Below are 26,181 nucleotides of genomic sequence, written 5' to 3' on the forward strand. Positions count from 1 at the left end.
TGCGGAGGTTCAGGGATTCATGAAGCGTGTACTGGGAAGGGATGATTCCAGGAGAATATCAATGATGTTGGAGTTTGCGTAGATTGAGGAGCGATAAAATTAATCAACGGGTGGCAGGAAAGTGGCGAAATTATGAAAATTAATTTTCTGGTAATCACTAAAGTGATGTTGCAGGTGCAACAACTCACTGGAGGAAAAGAAAGTGATTTTTAATTCGTAGTGAAATCTTTACCCGTTTTACACATCTCTTCAAGAGGATAAAATGCGTTTATTAATCGAATCGCATTGGATATTGGTATTGAGACAATCGATTGATACGACGATTCGTGACACGTCAGGAAACTTTCTGAAATAGAACTTGATAAAGTTTTATAAATAAATTATTACGACGGGCAAAAACGCGTTAAATTTTGGTAATTTAATTCTCTCATATCAAACATTTGGTCGCTTGATCAACTAATTGGAAAGACCTTGTTTCAAATTTTATGAGGGCAATTGTAAAATTGTCTTACACTAATACCTTTGCACGCTCGTCACAATTTGGTGATACTGTAAAATCAAGGTGGGTATCATCGTAAATTGCAAATTTTATAGGTGGCAGTTAATTGTAAATTATCCCCACACAACAAATCGAAATAAGACAAAGCGGAAATTTTTTTCTTACCCCGAATAAAATTTCCCTTCAAAGTCTCCACTGAACTATTAATATTAACTTAGTCTTGACATTAAGATGCCCACAATAATAGATTTGGCAAATACGGAGATCTCGCTGTGTTCGCGGTCTAGGAACGACTGTTTCGCTGTGTTGTGTATCGTTTTATTTAAAACAATGTTTGTTAACAGTGCATCAAGTGGCGCAATTTAATGATCGTGAGAGACGCCAGTTTTTGCATCTCCACAAATGTGCTATAAATGAAGAGTCACAGCACTTGAAGCGCACAACACTCAACGAACACGTATTGCTATCAATAAACAATTACAACGGTTTTAATGAGAACGATGTGTTTTTGCATCACGCGTGGAATAATACTAAATAAAGAATTAAAGAAAAATAATCAGTTCCCTTTATGTGGATACAAGCTTGTATTATCATAACAGTGGCCAAATGCCTTGCAATCGTAGGTAGTTTAGTACGTATTGTCTTCTAGTTGTAATAATTTTGTAATCTATGAACGATAATGTTCTCCCGTTTCCTTCAGCGTTATTTTGTGATAACAGACCACAGCAACATTAAAAAACGAACGTGGTTTACTATAACAAAATTTTATTGGGCCTAGAACGTGTTTGAACAAATTGTTTACTACAAAAACATGTTGATACTTTTTCAACTAATGCAATGTTTGAGCAGGCAATAAAATTCAAGTGTTCCATTTTCTGGCCTTAATATGACTTTCTATTCTTTATAAGTAGTCTAATGTGTGTTACTTTTTAACTCTGATTATAATGCCTAGTTTTCATAGTCATTTTTCTATTTTCTATGCATTTTTTTCAACAAAAACCACAAATTCAGTTGTGATGTCTGGCTCACATTTTTAAAAAGACCATAAGAAATGGGCTAGTTTCCATAAAAAAATTATGTTTTAATAGTTAAAATGGGCTTAAAAATATGTAATTTTCTCAATTTTTTGTGTTTTTGAAAAGACCTCAATGGGCTGTTTTTCAAACTCAACAAACTTGAAAATCGACTAATTTTTTCAAAAAATTGAGTAAACGACTTCTTTTTAGGAAAATCTGAGTTAGAAGATAGATGTTAAAAATAAGGGTAAAAAGTCAAATTCAACGTGGTTTAATGTTTTAGTTGAATTACGAGTTTTTGTTGAAAAAATGCATAAAAAATAGAAAAATGACTATGAAAACTAACCATAATTAATCTGAGTTAAAAAGTTATACATATTAAATTTTTCAGGTTCAACGGATTTGTTTTCGTACAACAAATAGGAAACTAGTTCTTTCAGAATTGCGTCACTACTAATTAGTTGTTATGGAATTTCTCTCTAACGAGGCGTTACGCGAACCACAATTTTCCAAAGACTGCAGAATGCTTAAAAGTGAAAATTATAGAGTTCGTGTTGTTTTCGCTTGGGATGACGTAAATGAATAATTATTTTGAACGTTGGCAAGGGAGCTATAAGATACGCTGTCTTTGCTACTTTTTACTTAGGGGTGCTAAAAATAATCGAAAGTTTTCCTTGTAAAATTGATATCACTAGAGAGCAGATTTTTTTTAGTAAATTTTATTTAACTTTCCGATAAAGTTTTTCATTATAACTTTATGTTTGTCAGTTGCTTGTGAAGCCATCTATTAATCAAAATCGACATGTCTCAATTACAGGTATCTACGTTATTCCTTTTTAAGACGGCAAATCCTCTGCAGGAAACGACGTATGCATTCATTTTTTGACAGATTTTTTGCCAAACAAAATAAAACCTTATAAATCAAAAGCTGTCATTATTAGAATTTGTTTTTCTCGCAAATTTTTCTTGAAATGGGCTCATTAGTTATCGTTTCATGAAATGGCTGAACGTTATTTGTTTGTACAAAGCTAAAGTCAAACTTTGTCCAGAAATAGTTTACGGCGTTTCTGCAAGTCCAATAAACCAATACCAGTAATGAACGCGAATATTTTTAGCAAGTTTATATATTTCTACATTTTTCTCCAAATTTGTTATGTTTAGCTAAATTTTTCTTCGGACGAACCGAATTTCCCAACCTCTTATTTTCTGTCACTATTATTACTGAGTTTCCTTTTTGCGCTGTACGTTTTAATGGTTATGCAAATCCTCCACCGCTGACGGGGAGACGAAATCAGATTATTTTTTTCTAAGGCTTCTCCAATATATGGGTTTCCAGTCAATGTCAGTAAAATGAACTTATCAGGTAAACAAAGTGTCTCTAAAATGCCCGTCTCTAAAATTCGTCTTTAATTAGGGGTTGCCCTGTCCTTGATTTTATTACTGTCTCCGTCAAGCGAAGAAAACAATTTTTTAGACATCTGTGGTAATATTAATGGACAACGCATTTATCTTGAATATGGTGAAACTGGAACGTTGGAAGCCAAGTATAAAAATAATATAATAGATAAATTCGTCAAGAGCAGATTCGGTAATCAAAAACGCTGTACTGTGGAGTTTATTTCATGTCCCTCTTGTGTGATAAATATAAAGTTCAAGTAAGTATTAAATTTCCGGTGTTTAATGAATACTGTAGACTGTTGAAAGGTATTTGAATTTATCGCGAAATTGCGGCCGATCTACGGTTTTTGATGTCTGCGGTTGCGATTATGTCTGGATTTATGAACCAACGTTTGAACAATCTTCCGAGCAATTTTGTGGCCGATTTATTGTCAGCAACTTTTCCGCGTTGGAATACAAATCTCAGACTCGTAAAGTGGTGGTGGAATTTTTATACAGCAGAGACTACGAACACGCTTTCACGATGCAATATTTTTCAAGACGTACGTGAGTACCGCTCTGTAATTATCTAATTTTGAAATGTCATTTTATTAGGTAACAAAATTCAATTGACTGGTTTTCCAAAATTTGGAAACGATAACAATGGCAGCCAAACAATCACAACACCTTTTTTTCCTAATTTATATCCAACAGACTTAACAATGGAGCACGTAGTTAGTTGCGAATCAACCAATGAAACGTGTCGAATTAGTTTAGTTTTTTTGGATTTTTTAATAGCACCGACTACTATTATGGACGTTAGTATCGGCGGGTCTATTGTGGTAAAATAAAGGCTTGATTTCAGTTTTTTGATTGGAATAACGAACGCATTTATGTGACGACCGGAAACATCTTTCGACCTCCGGTAATAATAACTTCCGGCCCTTCATTGGTGATAAGATTTTACGCAAATGGAGCGACGAATCTCGGGTTTAAAGCGTACTATTCCTTCATCTTGGGACAAGTTAATGGGACCCAACTAACTCCAAGTATTGATTGTGGGGGTCAGGTAAATAATCTTGGAGGAGGTATAACAATGATGACTATGGTACCAGAAGGCTTGAAATTCTTTGATTGCGTCTGGTTGATCAAACCTCCGGAAACGTACCACCACATGAAGACGCATCTCTATGTTAAAATAGTGAACTTCTCCTCATTCGGTACTGCAATTTATCAATCACGATAATTTCGCAAATGATGTAATTTCCAGCGGGAAGTACCGAACTAATCATTCGCCAAGGTCTAACTTCCAATGGCCCGATAATCGAAAATCTCAAACTCCCATTAGCTCAGTTTCACGCAGCTAAAGAAAGAGAACACGTCGTATCAATTTCTCAAGGATTCTACGTGAGATTCAAAGGACTCTTCCGTCCTGAATCTCGCCTAGGCCTAGTTTACGCGGCCTTCAACTACAAGGATTGTTTAGCAGGCTCGGATTTTCTTTGTCACAATAAAAGGTGCATTTCTGCACTTTTGAGATGTGATGGTTTTGACCACTGTGGTGACAACAGCGACGAGTTTTCCTCGAGTTGTTTGAAAGATCTCCGCGATCGGAGGCAGTGGTCAAAAACGCCACATTTCTTGTTTCCGAAAGTTGAAGGTTTACCGGAGATTGCAACATCAACTGTTGTTTTCTTATTGTGCAGTTTTGGTACTGTTAATTCAACCATCCAGGACATGTTAAGATTCCATTTTTCAGGTCTTATCGGTTTTATTTTTGCAATTATTATTCTGCTGTATAGAGTGAACATTAAAACGCGCCATCAGAGGCAAATCCAGGATCACATTGAGACTATCAATGCCATTTTAGAAGAAGGTGTAGGTATCGTGGAAGAAGAGATCATAATTCCGGATGATCCTCCGGATTACGAGGCACCACCTGACTACTCCGACGTCATGAAATCAAAAAAAAGGTACTCAGGACAAAGTTAAAATTTTCAGTTTTTTGTGGAAAGATGCTCCAGATGTGATGTTCGCCACGACTCTCAAAGTACCCAAAATAACGTTCAAGGTACCAGTAGGAGTTGCCAGACAACTCCGGTGAGAATTCCAGACTCGCCTCCTCCGGCTTACGACAGTAAGAACCGAACGTGCTTCTATTAACAAAAAGAGAGTTTTTTTCAGGTTCTAAACTTCATAAATGTAAAATATTTGAAAATTTTCAGTTATCAACATTGAGAGGCTCCACAAACTGTCTTTGCGAGAATTTCTTATTCAGTAGTGGTCGAGTGATACGTAGACGACGTGCGAGCAAAGCGAAATGTTTTTCAGATTCTGAATTGGCTCAGGTTTCGATGATGTTGACAGAAAGTCGGGTCAATGGTTTGATAAAGATGAAGAGTTTCACGACTGATGATATGAATTTGCTCATTTAACTGCATAGGCATGTTATTGTACATTAGACTGCTAATGCTATCGTTAATAGAATAAAATAGATCTTGCAGATATTTCTTGTAAAAATTATATCCCGTATCCAAATTACGATCGTTTAAATCGGAGCAGGAGTGACTGTAACATGCCGATAAAAAACTGTTTTCTTACAACTTTCCGACAATTTGCGAAACTAATTACTTTACATTCAACAAACAACTATTTTTATGCAGTCATTAGAATTTGTCCTTCTGTTCCAAGGTAAGATATAACTAAGAGATTTTGTAGGACAATTTTGCTCATTTTATTTTTAATTAATTTTTAAGAATACAAGTTGCTTCACTTCCGAAGGTACCTAATTAATATGCAGAGATGAAGGTATTTCATAATTATAGTCGATTGAAAGACGTGTCAGTCAGATGGAGTTCTCTCCTGATTATTATTTTTAATAATTGTTTATTACCAGGAAGATAATCATCATCATAATGCATGATGCAGAGTGTGAAAGCAAATGTAGTTATTACTCATGTGTCATGTGCTAAGAGATAATTCAGTTGCAGTTAATATTTTATTGATTTCGTATTAATAAAGCTTCCGGTTCCGGTACGTGTTTGATCGGTACTACTTACCTTTGGAATCCGAATCTTTCACAACAGTGGTACTTCACTTAAAACCAATACACTTCTTGAACTTATCTGTCTTTTGCTTTGTGAAATATCGTCGTGTTAATTAGAATAAGTGGTACTAACCATTTCTCTTTTGATATTATAATTCAAGGATGTTTTTAATACCATTTAAACTAGATTACAAAATTTCTTATGGGTGTTTAGAGTTCGACGTTCACTTTCTTGCAGTAAGTGCACACATTAATCACCGATTTTACAACTGAACTAGTTCTGTAGGACACAAATAGTTTTCTTTATTCTACCGGAATTTTGTTCACGTTACAATAAAAATAATCTAAGCTATTAATGAACACGATCTGTCTAATTAAATTTGATTTATTATAAAGATTGATATCTACTTATGTTAAAGAGACAAATACAACTAGAAAAAACAAATTTAAATAACAATTCGCTTCCTTTTTACATTAGTGTGTTTAACGATCCTCCGGAGTTATTATTATCGACAGTTTAAATCAATACAACTTACCTTGACTAAGTCGGTTTGCATCCAAGTATGATATCATAATAATTTTTTAAATTAAACTATTAAAATAAAGACAAACGAATTATGACTAAGAAAATATGTAATTTGCTGGAATGACCTAGCAGCAGTCACGATTGTAATGTCGTTTCTCCTATCATCAATAAATTTTCGCTTGTGTTTCCATGCTTTGATAAAGCCGTAAAAATTTCCTGAAACTTCGCCTAATGATGCAGGACTAAAATATAATCATTTTTTTTACTGTTGTCTTATTCCACATAAGAATTTGTTTTTTCCAAAACCTAAAAATTTTGAAATCGTTTAAACTAAAGTGACCCCACAGAGTGAATTTCATTGAATTTGCAATTTCAGATTTATGGCTTACCTTGACTACCATTGCCACTCATAAATAACAAGTAAAATTAAATTATGTGACAACTTGTCGTTAGACTTTCGCAAGAGTTCATTGTTCACACTTTTAATTATTAATAAACCAATGAACCCAATGATCTGCTAAAAGGATAATTTTCCCACGATCCTAAAAAATAATCCTTTTTCGAAACCTGGCAGGTGATTACAGATGATAATCGACTTGAATAATCGAGTCTAACTTTAGAAGACGCTTTTAAATGCACTTCATATCCTAGTTAATCATCGACTATATTAACACCCGTGACGAACGGCGATAATTAAAATGCATGATTACACTTCTTTATTTAACAATAAATATTTCCAGCCGGTGTTAATGGCAAGGATCCCAAGCTCCAAGCTTCCTCGTGTAAATCAGAGAGCTGGACGACACAAACTTCTTAAATTTAACTGTAGTGTACACCGTCGCCTCAGGTACGGTTTTAATAACAACAAACAAATACTGTGTGTCATTATGATGAACTAAACTCTCTGAAATGCTGGCGGAGTGGACATGATCCAGGACGAAAGTATGACAAGACTCGACCAACGTATTGAAATCTAGAGAGTTTAACTTTTTTAGTACCAATTTTGTGGTATTTTTAACATAGTCGTGGTCAATATCGATGGGTTTTAAGTGTCCCATGCACGTGCACCACTCTGGAGAAATCCCAGCGTACTTGCAGGGTCGGTTTAACGGAATTTTCTTGAAAAGAGAGATGCAGGGCGAACATGCGGAACTTTGCGGTCCTGAGTAATTCGTTGATAGTTTTAGAACGTGTTGAAGTGTGGTGTACAAATCATGAGTACTCGTCAACTTCCTCGCATTTTCTTTAAGATTACCATATTCCCCAGGAAAGCGTTCTTGGAACTTTTTTGGCACTGAAATTATATTCAGAGGCATTCTTTCCTCCAACCATCCAGTTCGCGTGCTTAGAATATCACCAAAACGAATCCCATGGTCACTTAACAAAATAACAATACTCTCATCCAACACTCCTTCATTTTTAATATCAACGAAGAATTGTTTCAGTTTTTCATCCAATTGGTAAGGTGCGTTGATAGCGTTGTGACTAAACGTGTTCATCCAGAATATCCCAAAACTTGACTCGTTTTTAAAAGTCGTGGAAAAGTCCTTAGCAAGATTCAAAATCCGCTCTCCTGCTGTCTCAGGACCTGTGCAATACGGCATGTCCTGACTGTATCGAATTTTTAAAGTTTCACTTGCTTCCACGTACGATTTGAAATAATAATCCGTCGGAGGATTAGCAAACCCTTTTTTCTCATAATTGAAGGTAGTGATGGGTGTGTCGTCTTCCGCGTAAGCAGTAACGTACCCTTCATTCCGGTAGTCATACCAGATCATGGGACAAGCATCCATCCCACCAATTTTCTTCGCGTTGCATTTTCGTTTGAGTCCGCTCCAGTTAAGACCAGTAAGAAGAGCAGCGAAGTTCGGAAAAGTATTATCGGCGACTTTCGTGTAACCCTTCATTGGGATAAAATCATTTTCAATAAGATAATTGTACGTTTGGTTCATCGTTCTTATGAAGTTCAATCGAGAAATACTGTCAATAACTATAAATAACACACTGAATCTGTCGGGATGTTCGGAATGACTTCTTAATTTCGTTTTTACGGCGTCTGTTATAACAATCGGATTGTGAACGTTCTCGTAAACTACATCCGATGGTTTTTTGCTGTTGTTTTGTACACAAGCGACTTTGACGATATCGTGGGTTAGTGTCACGGGCTCATGGAAAAATTGCCATTCTGATAGTCTGAAAGTTCACAATGTATCAATAAGTGGCGGAGAAAAAATATTTACTTGATTCCGACGTCCGGTTCTTCAGCCGATCCGTTTCTTGTTACATAACAGTAATAACAGGAAAGATTGCCATTGGTGTACTTAGGAATCAAATCGTGTCGCAGGAATAAGACAGCTCTTTGATTTACCTTTTGGACGTACGTTAAAAGTTCGGTTTTGTTGCAAGAAAAATAGGGCAAAGGTTGCATAATTGTCTCCACTTCCGCAGTAAAAGGGTTGAGGTCGGGGATCTTACATTTTGGCGAGGTGAGAATGTAGTCTACAAGAATTAGATTAGTGAAAAAGTGACAATGGAAGTCTTACCTTTAGTTGCAACAAATGTCGCGAGAATTAGAATCACATTGAGTGTTTGTAACATTTTTATTGATCAATCAGTCTTCAACAATTGGGACGAAATGATTACATTAAAATTTAAATATGAGTTATCTTAAGCGACCTTCTGTTGTTGCATCTTTAGTTCTTATCGTGTCACACTGGTGTTCCCAGAAAAAATATTGCCTAATGTTATCTCAGTCATTCAAAAAGTTTAGTTTATCAACAGCGACGAGTTATAAATTATAAACACTGTCTATGTAGTAACTTCTTACACTGAGTGGTTTTGGAATGAATAAACAACACAGGTAAATAAATATTTATTTCCAACAAAATTTTTTGAGCCTTAACTTAAATTTAACTTAAGCAGCTACATAATACTTGAGTTACAGATTAACATCTAATTTTAATCTACGTGATGAGTCGCATGGTTGGGGAAATAATATACAAAATTTTTGGCATTGTACAGTATGGAGAGGAAATCAAACATCGAGTTACTATAAACTTCTTCCTTTAACAATCGGACACCCTGAAAAAAAAGAAGTTATAAATAGCGTTATTATCTCTTCATATTGTTAATTAATCTGTCACAACTCTCTTTGTACGTGTCATTCCGTTTTTTTAAGTTTTGCGACAAGCTGTCAGGTGTGGCAACAATATGAAACTCATTTAAATTGCATGTAAATATTGTTTTATCAAAGTCGGTATCTCTTGATCGTCTCCGAGCAACATAGATAAATGTTGTTTTATGCCTGTAAGTCAATGTTGCGAAAGCTGCCAACGTAATCATTAAAAGCGTGGAGTCGCGTTTAGATAAGCTTCTAATAATAAATTAAGCTCAATTATATCCCCAAGTTGGGCGTACCGTGACGACCTGCAAATAATTACTTACTACACACTGAACAATTCCTTTCGTCCGTGCCATCTCCGCAACCATCTCTTCCTGAGCAAGCAATAGCGCTAGATCTACATCTTCCATTTCCGCACCGAAGCGGACAGTACTCGGAGAGCCGTCTTCTGGCTCTTCCTCTGCATATATGGGCGGGTTCATCGCTTCCATCACTACAACCGACGATGGCGTTGCAGAACTCATACTCCGGTAAACATTTCCCATCCGCACATTGGAAGGTATTTGGAGGACATCCGTTTTTTCTCGTCGCTTGACAGTCTGCTTCGTCTTCGCCTCCCGCGCAATCCTTGACACCATCGCAACGACTCGCTCGTGAGACACAGCGGCCTGAAGCTTTACATCTGAAAGCTTCAGCGGGACATTTATTTCGGAAACATTCTTCGTCCGAACCGTCGCTGCAGTCTTTGCGACCATCGCAGACAAAGAACCAGCTTATGCAGGTTCCAGTGCTTCGACACTGCAACAATGGAATTAAACGTATTGATTTTAGATGCACTAAGGTTTCATCAGTCATGCTTTTGCTTTCGAAGAAGTTTGTGGAGTTGAGGCTTAATGGTCGCGCCGAAGGAACGAACGGGTAATAACCGGAAAATTATTTTTGCATTAATGCCTTCAATGGCCAAATTAGAGGATATGAAGTTATTTAGAGTAATGATGATGGAATAGATACAAGGATAACGTAGGAGGACTGCTTTGCTTGATGGTGATTAAAAAGATTTGTACATTATTATATTTCCTGTCGTATTTCAATCATAAATCACAATTAATTTCTATCGGGAAGAATTTATAAAAGCTGCCCACTCGGTCTAGGTTTAATTAAAAGACCAGTAGAAGCGGCAGGATGTGGTTTCGAGCTTTAATTGTGACAGTTGGCAAAAAATACTAGATTTAATGCAAGATTCTGTTTCTTATTTTAAGTGCGACTATAACTCTTCCGTTTCAATCATTTATGATGACATGACAGGCTCTACAGGTTTAATTTTGTAATATCAATCTTGCTATTATGTTATTCTCGTAATGGAGCTTTTTTCAAAAATTATACGTCTCTTAACAGCACTTATTTTTATAGATCCAGCGATTTATTTCTGAGGTCCTCAAATAAAAACATTTTTTTTTGCTAATTAGCATAACAACTTTTGGTTTTACGGAAGATCTCACAGTGATCCCAATCGCAAATCTAGCTGGACAAAAATCTTTACTCAACAAAATTTTGACAATTTTCGGACATAAGTTTTGAAATTTACCACATTAATTAAACTTTTTAAGGCGAATCTACTAGTAACACTTGCAACATTGTAAATTATAAGTACACTCAACTGCGATTTTTTTTAATGGGGCTGATTTCTAATATTTTGTTTCACGTTGAAAATATCAATAAAAATTATTTAAAAAAATTGCTTACAATAATATTTTAGATTTTCAGACCAAATTTTAGTCTAAAATTCACATTTAGTTTTTATTCTTTTTTAAAATTTTAAATTCAATCAGTAGTTTTATTAGTCTAAAATTCACATTTAGTTTTTTTTCTTTTTTAAAATTTTAAATTCAATCAGCAGTTTTATTACAGTACAACCTCGATTATCCGTGCTTCTCGGGACCAAAGCCTGCATGGATAATCGAAAAACACGGTTAATAGAGTTGTTCAATACGTTTTAAGGCAACAGAATTATTTGGAACTTTTTTTTTAATTCAGAATATAAAAAAAAACTTAAACAAAACTTTTCAACACCTTAACCATAACAATTTTTAATATTAAAAAAAAATGAAATAATCAACACTTATTAGACATACATATTACATATATAAACTTAGTTACATACATAAAAGTAACTATTTTGTACCTAGTAAAAAAACTGGTACCTTTATTTATTTCTTTTTTGGTTCCAAAATTTTTTCTGTCACTTAGTTTTTAGATTCCTTAATTATGAAGGATTTCATTGCAAAATAATTTGTTTCAAGCATTTTTCTTAATGTTTACGAACTCTACTATTCAAAGACAGAAATTTTATCTCATAATTTTGTTTTTACTCTCTGCACTGACTTAAATTTCATTAAACTACACGAACTGTTTGTTACTCGTGAAAATTCCAAATTTTTAATTTTCGAACATTGGAAGCAGAAACACGAAGTAGTTGGTCTTCGATTTGTGTGTTTTTTTGTATTGTGAGACATGGATAATCGAACGAACACCCTTGCACGGATAATCTGGAGCACGGGTAATCCGCACCCGGATAATCGAGGTTCTACTGTATTAATTTGTCTTTTTGTTGTTGATGTTTTTTTTTATTTTTATGTGGTTCAATACCCTTCTGTATTTTCATCATTCACATTGATTTTTATTGAAAATTTTGAAAAGAAACAAAAATTTACGATGATATAAGCTTGTATTCATTTTAGTTGCAACCGCTTCTATATGGTTGTATATGGTTGAGATTTTTTGAATGCGTAATTTTTAATATTTCTTTAATAAACCAGAACTAGTTCCAGACTGAACTATCTTGATTTTGATTTGATCTTAATTTTAAAACTCTAGTTAAACTCTATGTTTATTTCAAACTTAGAAAGGAAACTTCAGAAAATAATATTATTTTTTTCTAAAGCATATTGCGGGAAAAAATGGGTTTTCAGGTAAATTTGTACTCTCAGGTGAATATCAATGTAACAAATTTGCAAAATTCAAAAACAGTTTGAAAAAATTGGCTGGCATATAGAGTCCCGATAATTTGGCTGAAATTGCAATGCAAGGGAGTGAAGTGCTTTTTTTGGCTGTAGATGCAATTCTCATAAAAACAAACTGATTTACGCCTAGTAATCGACAGTTTGAAGATTTCAGAACAATAAACGTTATTCAGAAATTCAAATAAACAAACTTGATTTTGGATTTTTGTGCACTGCGGATCTTCGCGAAAGTGATTTGGTCCTTTGGGAATAATTTATTGTGCCCGCTCGAGGAATTTTCCGAGTTCTGTGTTCATATTACGAAATTAAGTTGAACGAACGGCTACCGAAGCCAAGGTCTTCCGAAGACCGACCTTGCACTCCGTGCTCTCCTAATTACCTGGAACGTCCCAGGGATGCATCCTCGATTCCTAGCAGAGCATCCTGTGGAATTCGTTTGAATAACACAATCGCAAACTCCATCTAAGCATCTCGAAGATGGATCAGCTGCACGACATTGAAGATCGGTCACGCACGGAAGACCTAAACTGACGGCCTCTGCAGCGTCATCAACACGCGTTCTTATGCCTGTAGTCGCTGGAGGTACGGCTACAAAAAATCACTTAATCTAGTGAAAGTGCAGTTTTTGATCATACTTGTCGTAACCGTGGAGGAGACATTGAATCTGGGAATTGCAGTGGTGGTTTTTGTCGTGGCTTTGGTAGGAGTCGTCGGCGTCGTCGGCCTTGCAGTGGTCGTCGTGGTGACTTTATCAAATTTGCCGCCGATTAAATTAGTATCAATGTCGGCTTCGGTTGTGGTGATCGGCGGTTTGGTTTGGAATGCAGACCTAACGCAGGAATCACCTACTTGTCGAAACGGTGAATTGCACTGACATCGGCCGAATAAATTTGGTATCAAAAAGTCGCAATGACTATCAGCTGTCCATAAACGACAATGTGCGTTACTGTAACACACGTTTCCGGGTCTGGCAGCTGAAACAAAGCTACAGTTAGACGATGATACTTGTTATCGAAAAGTATATCTTTAGTAAAACATAAATTAGATAATGGCTTTTGATGCATCGTATGTGCATCTAACGATGCTTCTTGTGAATTTTATCAAAAGAATGGTTATTGTGGTTCTTCTAGTTCTCAGGCCTATTCACCTTCCTTATAAGTTTGTCTTAACGGTATCGTCTTCAAAGCAATTTTACACAAATTTTCCTAATGAACCCCAGGCATCTTACCAAGAACTGTCACAAGACTCTTAATAGAATTAAAAATCGACAATGTGCTTTTTCAGTGGTATTTTTTCAACAGTTCAACGCCTTTATAGAACGTTAAAGAAAGACACAATAATTGATCCATTGAATTTCAATTATATCGCTCAACTGTACATCGTACGGTATGCCAACCATTCGGTATTCATGTTGTGGTACAAAATATGTGGCGAAACTGCGAAATACCTTTTTGTCCGAAGGGCTCATTTGTATAGCTAATCAGTCATGTCACGCCAGAATGTTTAGCTCTTCTAGCTGTTCACATAACTATGTAATTTATGTTAGTTAAATCATCTACTGACTGCAACACTGCAAAATGCAAATATGTACTCCATTGAAGCGAGCGAGCGATGATTGAGCTGTTATTTTTCATGTCTTGAGTCTAATAATAATAATGACACCGAAAGGATCTTTCCCGATTGGAATTCTTCAAGGAAATCAATAAATGACACTTTAATAGCCTTACAAATCTTGGTACAATAAGTCATCCACGAGTTTAATTAACCTACCGGCATTGTTCATTTTCAGATGAGAATAAGTGGATGAGACCGAATCAATATTTAATTGATCTTCCTCATATGAATTTGTAATTAACTTCGTAAATGTGGGGGACAATAAATTTTCGTATTAACTCAGTAAAGCTCGAGGAAAATCTGTTTGATATACCCATAGATTTAACAAATAATAAAGTTTTATTATCTGGGATGAAAGGCTAATAAAATTTAATTGTAGCTGCTAATGATTTATCTAAAAACCTAGCAGAAAGGATTTGCGTGCATCGTAACTTGAACAACCGTAATCATTCTTCCGTTCCACAAAGGAAGTCGGGAAATGCGCCACATTAGTTGGGTTAACATCATAATTTTAGACTACTTTTGTGAGAAATTTCGTTTGTAAAAACCACCGTTAATTAAGTCATAGATCTAGACAACACCAGCGTAGGAGTCTATTCAAACTGACGACTAATTTTAATTAGTCTAATATCTCAAGTTAATTGGGTGCTATTACAATGTTTTGTAAGTGAAACTGTGATCAAAGAGCGTTTCAAGTAGTCCGTGACCGCCGACGGCGAGGTTGTTGTTCATCAACTTCGTGTATTCATCTTCTGCATGTTTAAAAATATCTAACGAGATTTAAATCGATTAAGTAATGTCATGTTGTTACACTTTAGCATGAAAAAATCTGTTCGTTATTTATGCATCGAACGTGTAATGACGCTAATTTGGTAACGCGTGAAGATTGCGCCGAGGGCTAAACGTCAGATAAGTACAAAAATGATTAGATAATCTCGTGGTTTAATACAATTTATTGGAGCGAATTTTATTGCAGATTTCTGACAATTAATTGCTAGTTTATCTCTCTGAAAGCAAATTATTTATGTTTTAGATTCACTTAATCTGGTCTCTGCGTAAATCGAGGTTATTAAGCATGTAGTTATTTTAAGTTATGTGCAAGTTTCTTTACCACATTTCTAATGGTTTTTGTGCAGTAACAACCACGTTACTTTTGCTACTTTGCATTGAACATCAGTTTGGATTATTTATGGGTGTTTATTTTACAAAAAAAACTACTTTTAGTGCTAAGTGAGTTACCATCTCAAATTAATTAATTAACTCCCATCTGATATCAAGATAAAATAAATTTGCATCACTCTGTTTTTGTGGAAGCAGTTACGTAATTGAATTCAATTACTAGTAATATAAGTGCCGTTCGTGTTAATAACATTTGTTAATTCTCAACGGTCTTTTCTTGGTATTACTTACAGCTGTTATTATTTTGGTGTAATTAAAATCATTTTCATTAAATTAATTAGGTCAAGGAAGTCTAAAGTGGCGGGTAATTTGCATAATTTAGGGAAGCGAGTAATAAAAATGTTAAAACTTTAAGAGATTTAAATATGAATAATTAAAAAGGATTCAAAAGATCGCAAACTATCTGCTCCAGTATCATCCCCAAATTTGATAGCTGCGGCTTTAGAATTACCAAAATTACGAATTTTTTTATGAAGGATTTCCGAAATTTTTGTTTTGTTTTAGAAATAATTTTTTTTAAATCTTGTGTCTTTTGCTCTATAATTTTGCAATTTAGTACAGTTAATACACAACTCAAATATAGTAACTTCTCTAAATTTCATACCTTTAGCACAAAAATTACAAAAATTACGAATTTTAGTGAAGGACGTCTGAAATTTTTGCTTTGTTTTAAAAATAAAAATTTCTAAAACATGTGTTTTTTGCTCTACAAATTTGCAATTTATTACAGTTAATATGCGGCTAAAAAATAGTAATTTCCCCAAGTTTCATTACTGCAGCAATAAAATTACCAAAATTACGAATTTTTGTGAAGGGCGACTGAAATTTTTGCTTCGCCTTAAAAATAAAAATCTCTAAAACTTGTGTCTTTGGCTCTACATTTTGCAATTTGGTAGAGATAATGCATGACTAAAAAATAGTAAAGACCCCAAATTTGAATGCTGCAGTACTAAAATTACTAAAATTACGAATTTTAGCGAAGGATTTCCAAATTTTTTCTTTGCCTTTAAAATAAAAATTTCTAAAACTTGTGTCTTCTGCTCTACAAATTTGCAACTTGGTACAGTCTATACGCGGCGTAAAAATAGTAACTTCTCCAAATTTCATACCTGTAGCACTAAAATTACCAAAATTACGATTTTTGGTGAAAAACGTCTGAAATTTTTGCTTTGCTTTTAAAATAAAAATTTCTAAAATTTGTGCGTTTTGCTCTACATTTTTGCCATTTGGTAAAGTTAATACACGACTCAAAAATAGTAATTTTCGTAAATTTCATGGCTGCAGGAATAAAATTACCAAAATTACGAATTTTATAGAAGAATTTTCGACTTGAAATAGAAATTTCCAAAATTTGTGTCTTTCACTCTATACTTTTGCAATTTAGTAAAGTTAATACGCGACTCAAAAATGGTTTCTTTTATTTTATTTATTTGTAATGCATTGCACTGTATTTTATTCTATTTTTTATTTGCCTATAAAATTGTTTTTCAATAAGAAACTTAGTATTTTGATTCTTGAAGAGAAAATGTAAAAACGAGTAAAAATAGTCCGTCTTATTTTAACAGAATTCCGATAATTTATTTTTAAAATATCTTCTGCATTGTGTTAGTAAAATGTAATTTTTAATGCTACTCACGTCCCAGACAAGTGTGTTTCCTGAACTGCAGGAAACCGTCGACACATCGACAAGTCCCATCCAGACAACTGCTGTTGGCGACTTTCAGCGAACATTGCTCAGGAACGAGACAATCATACCCCAATAACGTGGCTGAAAAATGCTTTCATCAATGAATGAAGTAGGAGTCGACATCACTCACATTGTACGCATGTTGTTTGATTGACTCTGGCAAAGAAGGGCTGACACAAGCACCTTCCCCGGTGACATATCGATCCAGCAATGTTCTCTTTACACTCCCAGTCACTGTTGCATTCGTCACCGAGAACATGAGCTGAACATGAACCATACACCTGGAAGTAATCATTGCATGTTTTATAGATGATCTAACAGGTTCTAGAGTGAATGATGATAGGCGTTTATAATTTATGCACACATAATCAAGTGGAAATCAATTAATTAAAGGTAAGACAGATTCCAAGGAGTAGTTTAATGCATCCGTGCCCACCCAGATAACTGAATTACTAAGTGCAGATTGTGGCAGGTAAAATGATCTGTAAAGTGTTGGCGCTAAGTTGATGCAAATGCAGGTAAATGAGTTCCGGGAATATGAACAGTAGCGTGGACACGAAATGATTCAACGACTGGAACATCTTTCAATTGACATTAAGTACAAATTATAGCAAAATAATGTTTATTCCGTTACTACTAATTCAATGCAGCATATATTATATAAATTGCAACAAAAAGCGGGGCAGGAATTTGTACATTTTTTAATATGTAATAAAGAACTGAGAATTGGAGCAACTTTACAGTTTTGACTAAACAATGAGGCTCTGCGGGCACGTTTGGATTTTATGGGATTCATTTTCGTTAAAACCTTTTTTTGGCTCATAACACCTGTTTCTACTCACTTTTTATGCATGCGAGGTGCAAAATTTGGCCATAAAATATAACCTCACCAACAAAAGCAGAAAAATATTGTAATTTCAGTTTGTCACGCTAGCAAACAAACTCTTGACACTACAAATTATACGGCTGCTAATTGTTTGTGGAATGTGGAATGCTTTCAGCAAAATGGAACAAAGAATTTTATTATATTGATTCCGACTCGTAATTTTTTGCCTGTCTTACCTAAATATGCGAAGAATTTTAGCGAAACAAAAAATATCTTTGACTTGGCGTTCTGCAAAGTTCAAATTTAAGTTGAAGAGGTAAATAAAAACCAAAAAAAATCTAAATTTTGTGTCTTTCGCTCTACAATTTTGCAACTTGGTGGAGTTAATACACGATACCAAAATAGTAACTTCTCCAAATTTTATAGCTCCAGCGCTAAAATTACTAAAATTACGAATTTTACTGAAAGATGACCAAAATTTTTGCTTCATCTTAAAAATAAAAATTTCTAAAACGTGTGTCATTAGTTTTACAATTTTATAATTTGGTAGAGTTAATGCACGACTCAAAAGTAGTAACTTTTCTAAATTTTGTAACTATGGCACTAGAGTTACTAAAATTACGAATTTCGATAATTTTTGCTAGTTCTTACAAATAAAAATTTCTAAAATTTGTGTCTTTTGTTCTACAATGTTGCAATTTGGTAGAGTTAATACACGACTCAAAAGTATTAACTTTCTAAAATTTCGTAATTATGGGCCTAAAATTACAAAAATTACGAATTTTGGTGAAGGATCTCGAAAACTTTTGGTGTTTCCTACAAATAAAAATTTCTAAAATTTGTCTCTTCTGCCCTACAATGTTGCAATTTAGTAGAGTTAATACACCACTCTAAAGTAGTAACTTCCTCAAATTTCGTAGCTATAGCCCTAAAATTACTAAAATTACGAATTTTGATGAAGAATTTCGAAAATTGTTGGTATTTCCTACAAATAAAAATTTCTAATATTTGTCTCTTCTGCTCTACAATGTTGCAATTTGGAAGGGTTAATACACTACTTAAAAGTGGTAACTTTTCCAAATTTCGTAGCTATTGAACTAAAATTACAAAAATTACGAATTTTGGTGAAGGATCTCGAAAATTTTTGGTGTTTCCTACAAATAAAAATTTCTAAAATTTGTCTCTTTTACTTTACAGTGTTGCAATTTGGTAGAGTTGATACACCACTCAAAAGTAGTAACTTCTTCAAATTTCGTAGTTATAGCACTAAAATTACTTAAATTACGAATTTTGGTGAAGGATCTCGAAAATTGATATAATATCCTACAAATAAGTTTTTTTAAAATTTGTGTCTATTGCGCTAGACTCTTGCAATTTGGTAGAGTTAATATACAATTCAAAAGTAGTATCCCCCAAAAATTTCATAGCTGTAGCACAAAAATTACCAAGACTACGAATTTTAATGGAAGATGCCGGAAATTTTTGCTAGTTGTGGAATGTGGCTTGTTTTCAGAAAAATTGAACAAGGAAATTTATCTTGATTTCGACTCATAATTTTTTGCTTGTCCTACCTAAATATCCGAAAAAAATTAGCGGAAAATATGCTTGACTTGGCGTTCCACAAAGTTGAAATTTAATTGCCAGTTCAAGAGAGATGAAAATAAATAACTGCCTATATAAACGTGAATGGTTTGATAAATAAATTGGCTGACAAATGTCATCATAAAGTTGGTAGTAACATTTTCAACCACTTCTCTACTATTTAATTTAATATTTATTACTTCACAGGTTTTAAAGTCAGATTTACTACCAGAAAGTTTGTCAAGCAGTTTCAAAGACCGCCGAAAAAAAATCCGATAAATAAAATAAGAGTAAGGATTCCTTCTAATAAAAACGGTGATCGCAATCTAATGTTGATTTAAGAATTTATGACTAGATGCACAGGTTTATGACTCAGAACAATTAAATTAACGGTGACACACCGCCGAGTTATCACTTCGAAAAATTAATAAAATTGGCCACTGCTGCTTTTCAAATTTCACACTTCACACTTCTAATGAAGATAATAAGATATTCATGCAGATAGCAGCTGGAGAGTGTTCCCGTAACATGTGCGTGTTTATATCGAATTTTATGTTCATCCACCTCAAAAATGCCGCACAAGACGCTGAATTGCAGTCTTGAGAAAACTCTACATACTGTGTTAAATTGACTCATAAAAGGTACCGAGCAGAACTCAAGCAGACGTTTTATGTGCTCAAGACAACAGATTTGACTGTTTCTAACAATGCGGTCTTGTAAATTAACAGGTTTAAGTTTACCTAGTTTAGTGAATGCATTATTTAGAGAACACTGAAGAATGTTAAATGTAGTCTAAGTAAATTGACTTAGGAGATTCACCAATTACAAGATTATATACTAGAGCCTGGCTAGTTAATTTGATACACTGTTCAGTACGGAATCAAGCTGTAATCAGTGATAGGCCATGAAAACTTTTATTGTTAAAAATGAGTTAAGTTATCCTCGTTTAACGAGGTCGATAGAAAAAACTCTCGCGAAGCTTTTCCAGATAAGTCCGCTCTCGTTCCAAATGTCTTGTGTTAATTAATAATTTCATTAAGACCTCACAACGTTAATTTAGTAATAAAAATGAAAATTATTAGCTATTTTAACGGATCATTGCTTGCAACTTTAATGGAAATCCCTAAATTATTGATTTTTTTTACCTAGAGCTATAATGTAAACATTTTAGTACCTATTACAGAATCAAATATAATTTATGTTACCTGCATTTGTCTGAACAACCGTAAGGCATTTCTTCTCCAGCTCGTTACCACTGATTAATTCTAACTTTTTCGTTAATTTCGGTCCAGTTATTTAATCTGAATAAATAATGGTAGCGACTTTTGGGCGATAATCTCTATTTTATGCATCATTTATTGCAAAAGGAAGAGCTTTAATCGCTTGGTATTTGTGATTTGGAGCTTCATATCAGAATAGTTTATAATGGTAATTAGTATCTGGTAATTTCCGGAAGAGAGATGGGCCGTAAAATCAGCATAAATTTCCGAGACTGTGAAAGAGTAAAGTTAGAATTAACAAACACTTGTGGGAGTGTTGAATATTCCTGTAGGCTTGTGTTTCCTGATTTTTCACAAGGAAATTCTATGAAACGGCACCTTTTGATGTAGAGAACGAGTGTCAATATTTATCACCTTCGTTTGCTTCTGTTGTCCAGGGTCAGACGTCAGTGACCGCTTTCCAACAATAAGTCTCAAGTATTTGCCGGTGTTTTATTGGTACATCCATTGAATTAATGCTTAGAAACGTTTAATTAAATCTTGGTTTACACGGAATGTAAAACGCTGTACCTAAAAGACTTTCATTTACAACTCCAGGAAAAGATCTCTTCTCAATGTCCTCTAATTTATTTAGCAAACAAGTTGAAACCGTTAACAACAACCTACAACTATCATGAACTTGATGCCGCTGTATAGATAGCTAGAGTTCACCTCTCCGAATAATTATTGGTGCAATAATTCCACTTATCTGAATTTTACACGAATCGTGAGGAAAAATAAAACCAACTTCGCCAATGTCGTGTGCGCGGAAAATTATCGATTGTTGCTCAGCTTTTTGCTGTCAGATGTTATCGAAAATACCTCGAATGAATTTAATGACAGATTACACTGATAACTTGTTCCATCAGACAACAAAACGCTTGAGCAACTTGAGGATGAAGTCGCCAGGAATGCAAGAAATAACAGACGGCACACTCTCCGTCAAAACAACGTAATAATTCAACTCAAAAACGGCGGCAGGAATTTTTCGCCGGCGTCCGCCAAAAACACGAATTTGATACATGCATTTATTAACTTTCAGGCATTAAAGTGAGCGGAAACTAATTGAAAATTCTTTAGAAAAAAATCTGTTTATGTTTTTTATAGAGCAAATTAGCGCGGTCTCAGCTGCATCTCCATTAAATTTGATTTTAATTAGAAAAGGGGGATTAACGATCTGATACTCTTGCGGAAAGTTAAGCTAAAAGCGCAGGGAAACGCGCCAATTACAAAGTGTTAGTAAATCCACCTCATTATTAATTATAATTTAAGTCTTGGCTTCCTTTTGCTTATCATTTTTACGCTCCTGCGTGCAATTTGCGAGTTGATAGTAGGTATCTCATCATTAATTGGTGGAGACATAATCTAATTAATATTTACCGGGGAATTAAATTTGATGGGAAATATGTAAATTACAATGACTTCCAGTTATGCATGTCTATTTTTGCAAATCCATCGGTGGGAAATGCCTACATACATAATAAATGTTTAGAGCACGCTCATTAGTCTGATTGTAAATTTATTGATTTTAATTTTTGTCACAATATCGATCAAGACCTTTCTAATCAATAGTGTAATTAGAGCAATTAGGAATGAACATTTGTTTGCTTAGAGAAAGCGGTTTTAATAAATAAAATTAATCCAGGTAACTGTAATCTCCGAATCTTTTAATAAAATAATCTCTTCGGTGCACAAGTTAACCCAATCGCCAAGTAGTAAAACGTGGGTGGATGCAATCAGCCGAAAGTACCGCTTGGCACCAACGCAAATTGCAGACCCTAATTGTAAATTAACAAATCGGAGGAAGACCACTGATGTTTTTAGGTGAGCAAGTTGACTCTTCTGGATGTTCCGTTTAATAGCGGACTCGCAACAACCTACAGGTGTCTGCCGATAATACGAGATTGGATTATTTATTAGCAAATGAAAACTCGATTGTATGGGGATAATAACAAGTTAATCATGTCATGTTTGCGGTAATTGAATGCAATTAAAGTTGAAATATCGAACGGAAGTTTTGTGGGTCGAAAATTTGATTTGACTAGGGCAGACGATGCAGTTTTATAACGAGCACAATTTGTGCGTTATTAAACAGTAAGTCCATTCATAATCTTGATGCTATTTACCGTTTTAATATCGTAGGATCAGCAGCGTCCAGTTTAGCGTGTTCGAACATTTGGTGAAATCTTGACGTATAAAGTGCAAATTAGCGTCCATTCTCCCATAACACACGTCAAACAATTCAATAGATCCCGAGTTAAGTGACAGACGCAACTGTAAATCTCCACAATTGTAATGTTTACTGTCTCTGTAGAGGTGAACAGCTCTCATTCATCGCAACTAATAATTCGGTCACGTGAAAATTATCTTTCTACGCTATTCGATAAAGTTGACCGAAAGTAGTTCGAAACGACTCAATTGTGGTGTTTGCAATGAAATTTGTTATAGAAAAGATTAACTGTTTATTTCCCTGATTCACAGATTTTCGAAATTGACCTAATAAACGTGAAAAAAAATTTCAGAGGCGATTCTGCACACTGAAAATTTCACCGCGGTCGTGCTTTCTCAACTGTGAAACTGCAATCGATTTTCTGAGTAAGAGGACTCAATCATTCATAAAATTAAATCAGTGCAGTGGAAAACGTATTGATCTTCAACGCCTCCCTTTGACGTAGGGGAGCGCGGGAGAATGACAGCCGTTTAGGCTGCATTAAAAAGTCCAATCTATCATTTTCGCGTTATTAATATCTGATAATTAATATTGGAATCTTTTTGGTTTTTATCCAGATTTATTGTTACAGACCACCTGTGACTTGGAATTAATGAACTTTTTAATGTGTCGTAATTTTTCTTTGTAAGCAACAGTCAAAACTAATTAAAGAGCAGTTATTCCTATTCATAGAGTTGTTCAAAATCAGACGTACGAATTCAGCGAAGCCAATTTTTCTCTTCGACTCTTTGCTGACATTTATTGCGCATTCGTTGAGATTTTTCCGCAATCCCCTAAGAGATGTGATTTTGTCACAAACATGATTATATTATTGACGGAACAGCAGTACATGGAGCTCTGGGGAGTTGTTTACGTGCACCAAACTTGGCAACTGATAACCCTCAAAACATTATATTCATTGTTCATTTGTGATTCATGGGGTCCAACTCAATTTGAATCTCGTCTCCCTTAAGTTAATTAGAGTTGGTTGGGTAAAAAAATGACGCGGTCTACTGGAGGATTCTCAATTATTCTCGTTGATGTAAAGCATTTTTGCGGTGAAGAATCTATGATTAAGGAACGCAATTATCTCTCTTGGTTTTATTTGAGGAGTATTATTCAAATTACGTCGAAATTGGTGGCTAATTAGATTCTTACATTTCGCGAATTCTCTACGGAGATATTTATACATCAGACACACTTGACTACATCGGAAATAAATTCGTCGGCTTCTTTTAAAGCAAACACGTTAAAATCAAATTTCATTAATGGGTTTGCAACTACCAAAATAATTGCTTAAGTGCTTTAGATTAAATTTCCTTATTAAATTTGGCCCCTTCGCTCTTGCACTCAGTAATAAAATAATTACTAAACTAAAACGAACCGGCAATTACACCTCTAATATCTTACCAAGAACAAGACACCTAAAAGAAAATTCAAGTCCGTCATAATTCCCAAAAAACTCACTAGAACCACTACACTGAAACCACGCTGAAAATTCTTCGGTCCTGCAAGCGCGTATGATTTAACAGGTGCGACTTCTTCGGCGTTGTTGAACTGTGGAAGCGCGCGCGATGAATGGTGTGTAGAAGAAGACGTTATAACAGCAAGCACAGGCAGGACCCCACAGTGTTTTCCCTCTATTGTACAGGATACTCTTCGTCCTTATTGGACGTCTCTTCTCCACTTTTCGGTACATCGTGACAATTGAATTCGAAACAGATCGATACTGATTTGATTTAGCTGGATGGTACTAAACTAATATTTTATTTACGTGACTCAGTTTATGACTTAGTCGATTTTAAAATTGCATGAACTTTGGGATTTTGTCGAATTGTCAGAGGGATTGGATAATTTAACAACACTGCTTCAAATGTGGAATTTTTGCATCGTTTAATTTAAAAAAAAAGTGAGTTCAACGCTTCATTTCGTGCTACACTTAAAATCGCTTTCATTTTTTTAAGCATTGTAAAACCAGAAGTTGGTAATTACTTGAAAGATCGTTTTAATTTTCGTCTGTCTTAAAAAATCGTTGAAAAAGTGGTGCGATTGTGATCATTATGGTTTAACAGGAAATGGGTGCTATGAAATAGATTAACTATTATGCTCGGTTAAAAATAAATTGTATATTAACAGCAGAGCAATTGACACAAGTGTGTTTAGAAAAACACGTTGTGTTGCTCCCAAATTGAAATAAATGATGCTCGAGTAAAATGAAGGTATTCAATCCCAAACTGGAACAGAAAAATATTTATACTACTGCAAACGCATATTTACTGCTAATAAACTTGTAATTTTATTATCCATAGTTAATTAGATGTACCTTGGAATGAATTCAGCCTGAAATGAATTGCTTATGGGAAAATAAGTATAATTTTAACCAGAGCATAACATTTGTCTTGCTAGTTAAATGTTAGTTATTTAATTACCAGTCTCGCGTGAATACATTATTAGCACCGAAGAGTAATGCTTTAATTATCTAACTTGCGGAAAAGGTAAAAACTAGTTAAAAAAATCTTGTTAATTGATTTTTGGCCATTTTTGAAGTAAGTTTCACATAAAACCGGCAATTGTAAACACTGCCTGGCCATAATTTAACAGTTTATGTTTGAGCCCGTTTAGCCAGAAATGTGATAATTGTGTTTCATCCACTAGAATTATGAATTACAGCAGTCATAAAACATAACGTGATAACAATTTAAAAGTTGTGTTAATATGACTTTGAGCATATATCACAGGTCATTATACGCTACATAAAACCACCTACTATACTTTAGAAGTAATTAAATAAGGCTTTCCAAACAAGGAACACGATGTATGTAAACTTTTTAAGCTCCGCCATCAGTCATAACTGAAATTTATCCGCTAATAAATTAGAGGATTCTACTAAAACCGATCGTTAAAATAGTAATAAATTCGAGGGGATAACCGACACGAGCCATCGAAAACATCAACCCTTTATCAGATTCCTGACAGGGTAAATCGCTATTTATAGACGGAGGGTGGTTTCCGTCAGACGCTAATCGTAGGGTTAATGGTCTCATCGAAAATCAGAGTTCAATTTTTTGAGTTTAACAATGTGCTTTACCGCAAAGCTGGAAATCCTGAATCGTACTTTGCATATAGAAACTGGTTCTGTTGCACAACCGTACGTTCTTAATTCACAGTTTGATGGGTAGCTTCTTTATCATGGTCTTTTTAAAATGTCACCGACCACATTC

The 26,181-nt window shown here is 34.6% G+C and overlaps 3 protein-coding genes and 1 long non-coding RNA gene across 5 annotated transcripts; 2 read left to right on the top strand and 2 right to left on the bottom strand.

Moving 5' to 3' along the window:
* Positions 1 to 2,804: 2,804 nt before the first annotated feature.
* Culd (CUB and LDLa domain) lies at positions 2,805 to 5,399 on the top strand. Of its 2 annotated transcripts, XM_088046372.1 has the most exons (9): positions 2,805 to 2,878; positions 2,930 to 3,170; positions 3,220 to 3,455; positions 3,508 to 3,710; positions 3,758 to 4,112; positions 4,163 to 4,603; positions 4,652 to 4,865; positions 4,908 to 5,029; positions 5,077 to 5,399. In XM_088046372.1, exons 1-9 carry the CDS (start codon positions 2,866 to 2,868, stop codon positions 5,325 to 5,327), a joined length of 2,076 nt encoding a protein of 691 aa, XP_087902498.1. In that variant the 5' UTR covers positions 2,805 to 2,865; the 3' UTR covers positions 5,328 to 5,399. The 2 variants fall into 2 exon arrangements, with proteins under 2 accessions (XP_087902498.1, XP_087902500.1); XM_088046374.1 differs by lacking the exon at positions 2,805 to 2,878 and having other exon boundaries at positions 3,041 to 3,170; positions 3,209 to 3,455.
* Positions 5,400 to 7,163: 1,764 nt separating this feature from the next.
* On the bottom strand, positions 7,164 to 9,178 carry LOC148168823 (uncharacterized). The gene is made up of 3 exons (XM_088045636.1): positions 9,008 to 9,178; positions 8,705 to 8,963; positions 7,164 to 8,657 (listed from the first exon to the last, which is right to left on the bottom strand). The coding sequence occupies exons 1-3, from the start codon at positions 9,060 to 9,062 to the stop codon at positions 7,211 to 7,213; spliced, it is 1,761 nt and encodes a 586-aa protein (XP_087901762.1). The 5' UTR covers positions 9,063 to 9,178; the 3' UTR covers positions 7,164 to 7,210.
* A 28-nt stretch (positions 9,179 to 9,206) lies between these two features.
* On the top strand, positions 9,207 to 9,915 carry LOC148168824 (uncharacterized). The gene is made up of 2 exons (XR_015770737.1): positions 9,207 to 9,324; positions 9,409 to 9,915. It is a non-coding gene; the product is annotated as an uncharacterized LOC148168824 (long non-coding RNA).
* Positions 9,321 to 24,588, bottom strand: ImpE1 (Ecdysone-inducible gene E1). The gene is made up of 7 exons (XM_088045637.1): positions 24,371 to 24,588; positions 17,216 to 17,366; positions 17,035 to 17,166; positions 13,241 to 13,579; positions 12,985 to 13,193; positions 9,909 to 10,383; positions 9,321 to 9,545 (listed from the first exon to the last, which is right to left on the bottom strand). The coding sequence occupies exons 1-7, from the start codon at positions 24,407 to 24,409 to the stop codon at positions 9,514 to 9,516; spliced, it is 1,377 nt and encodes a 458-aa protein (XP_087901763.1). The 5' UTR covers positions 24,410 to 24,588; the 3' UTR covers positions 9,321 to 9,513.
* Positions 24,589 to 26,181: the final 1,593 nt, after the last annotated feature.

The sequence above is a fragment of the Gnatocerus cornutus genome, chromosome 9 (assembly GCF_029298725.1).
Source record: "Gnatocerus cornutus isolate USDA-ARS CGAHR chromosome 9, icGnaCorn1.1, whole genome shotgun sequence".
Taxonomy (NCBI): Eukaryota; Metazoa; Arthropoda; class Insecta; order Coleoptera; family Tenebrionidae; genus Gnatocerus; species Gnatocerus cornutus.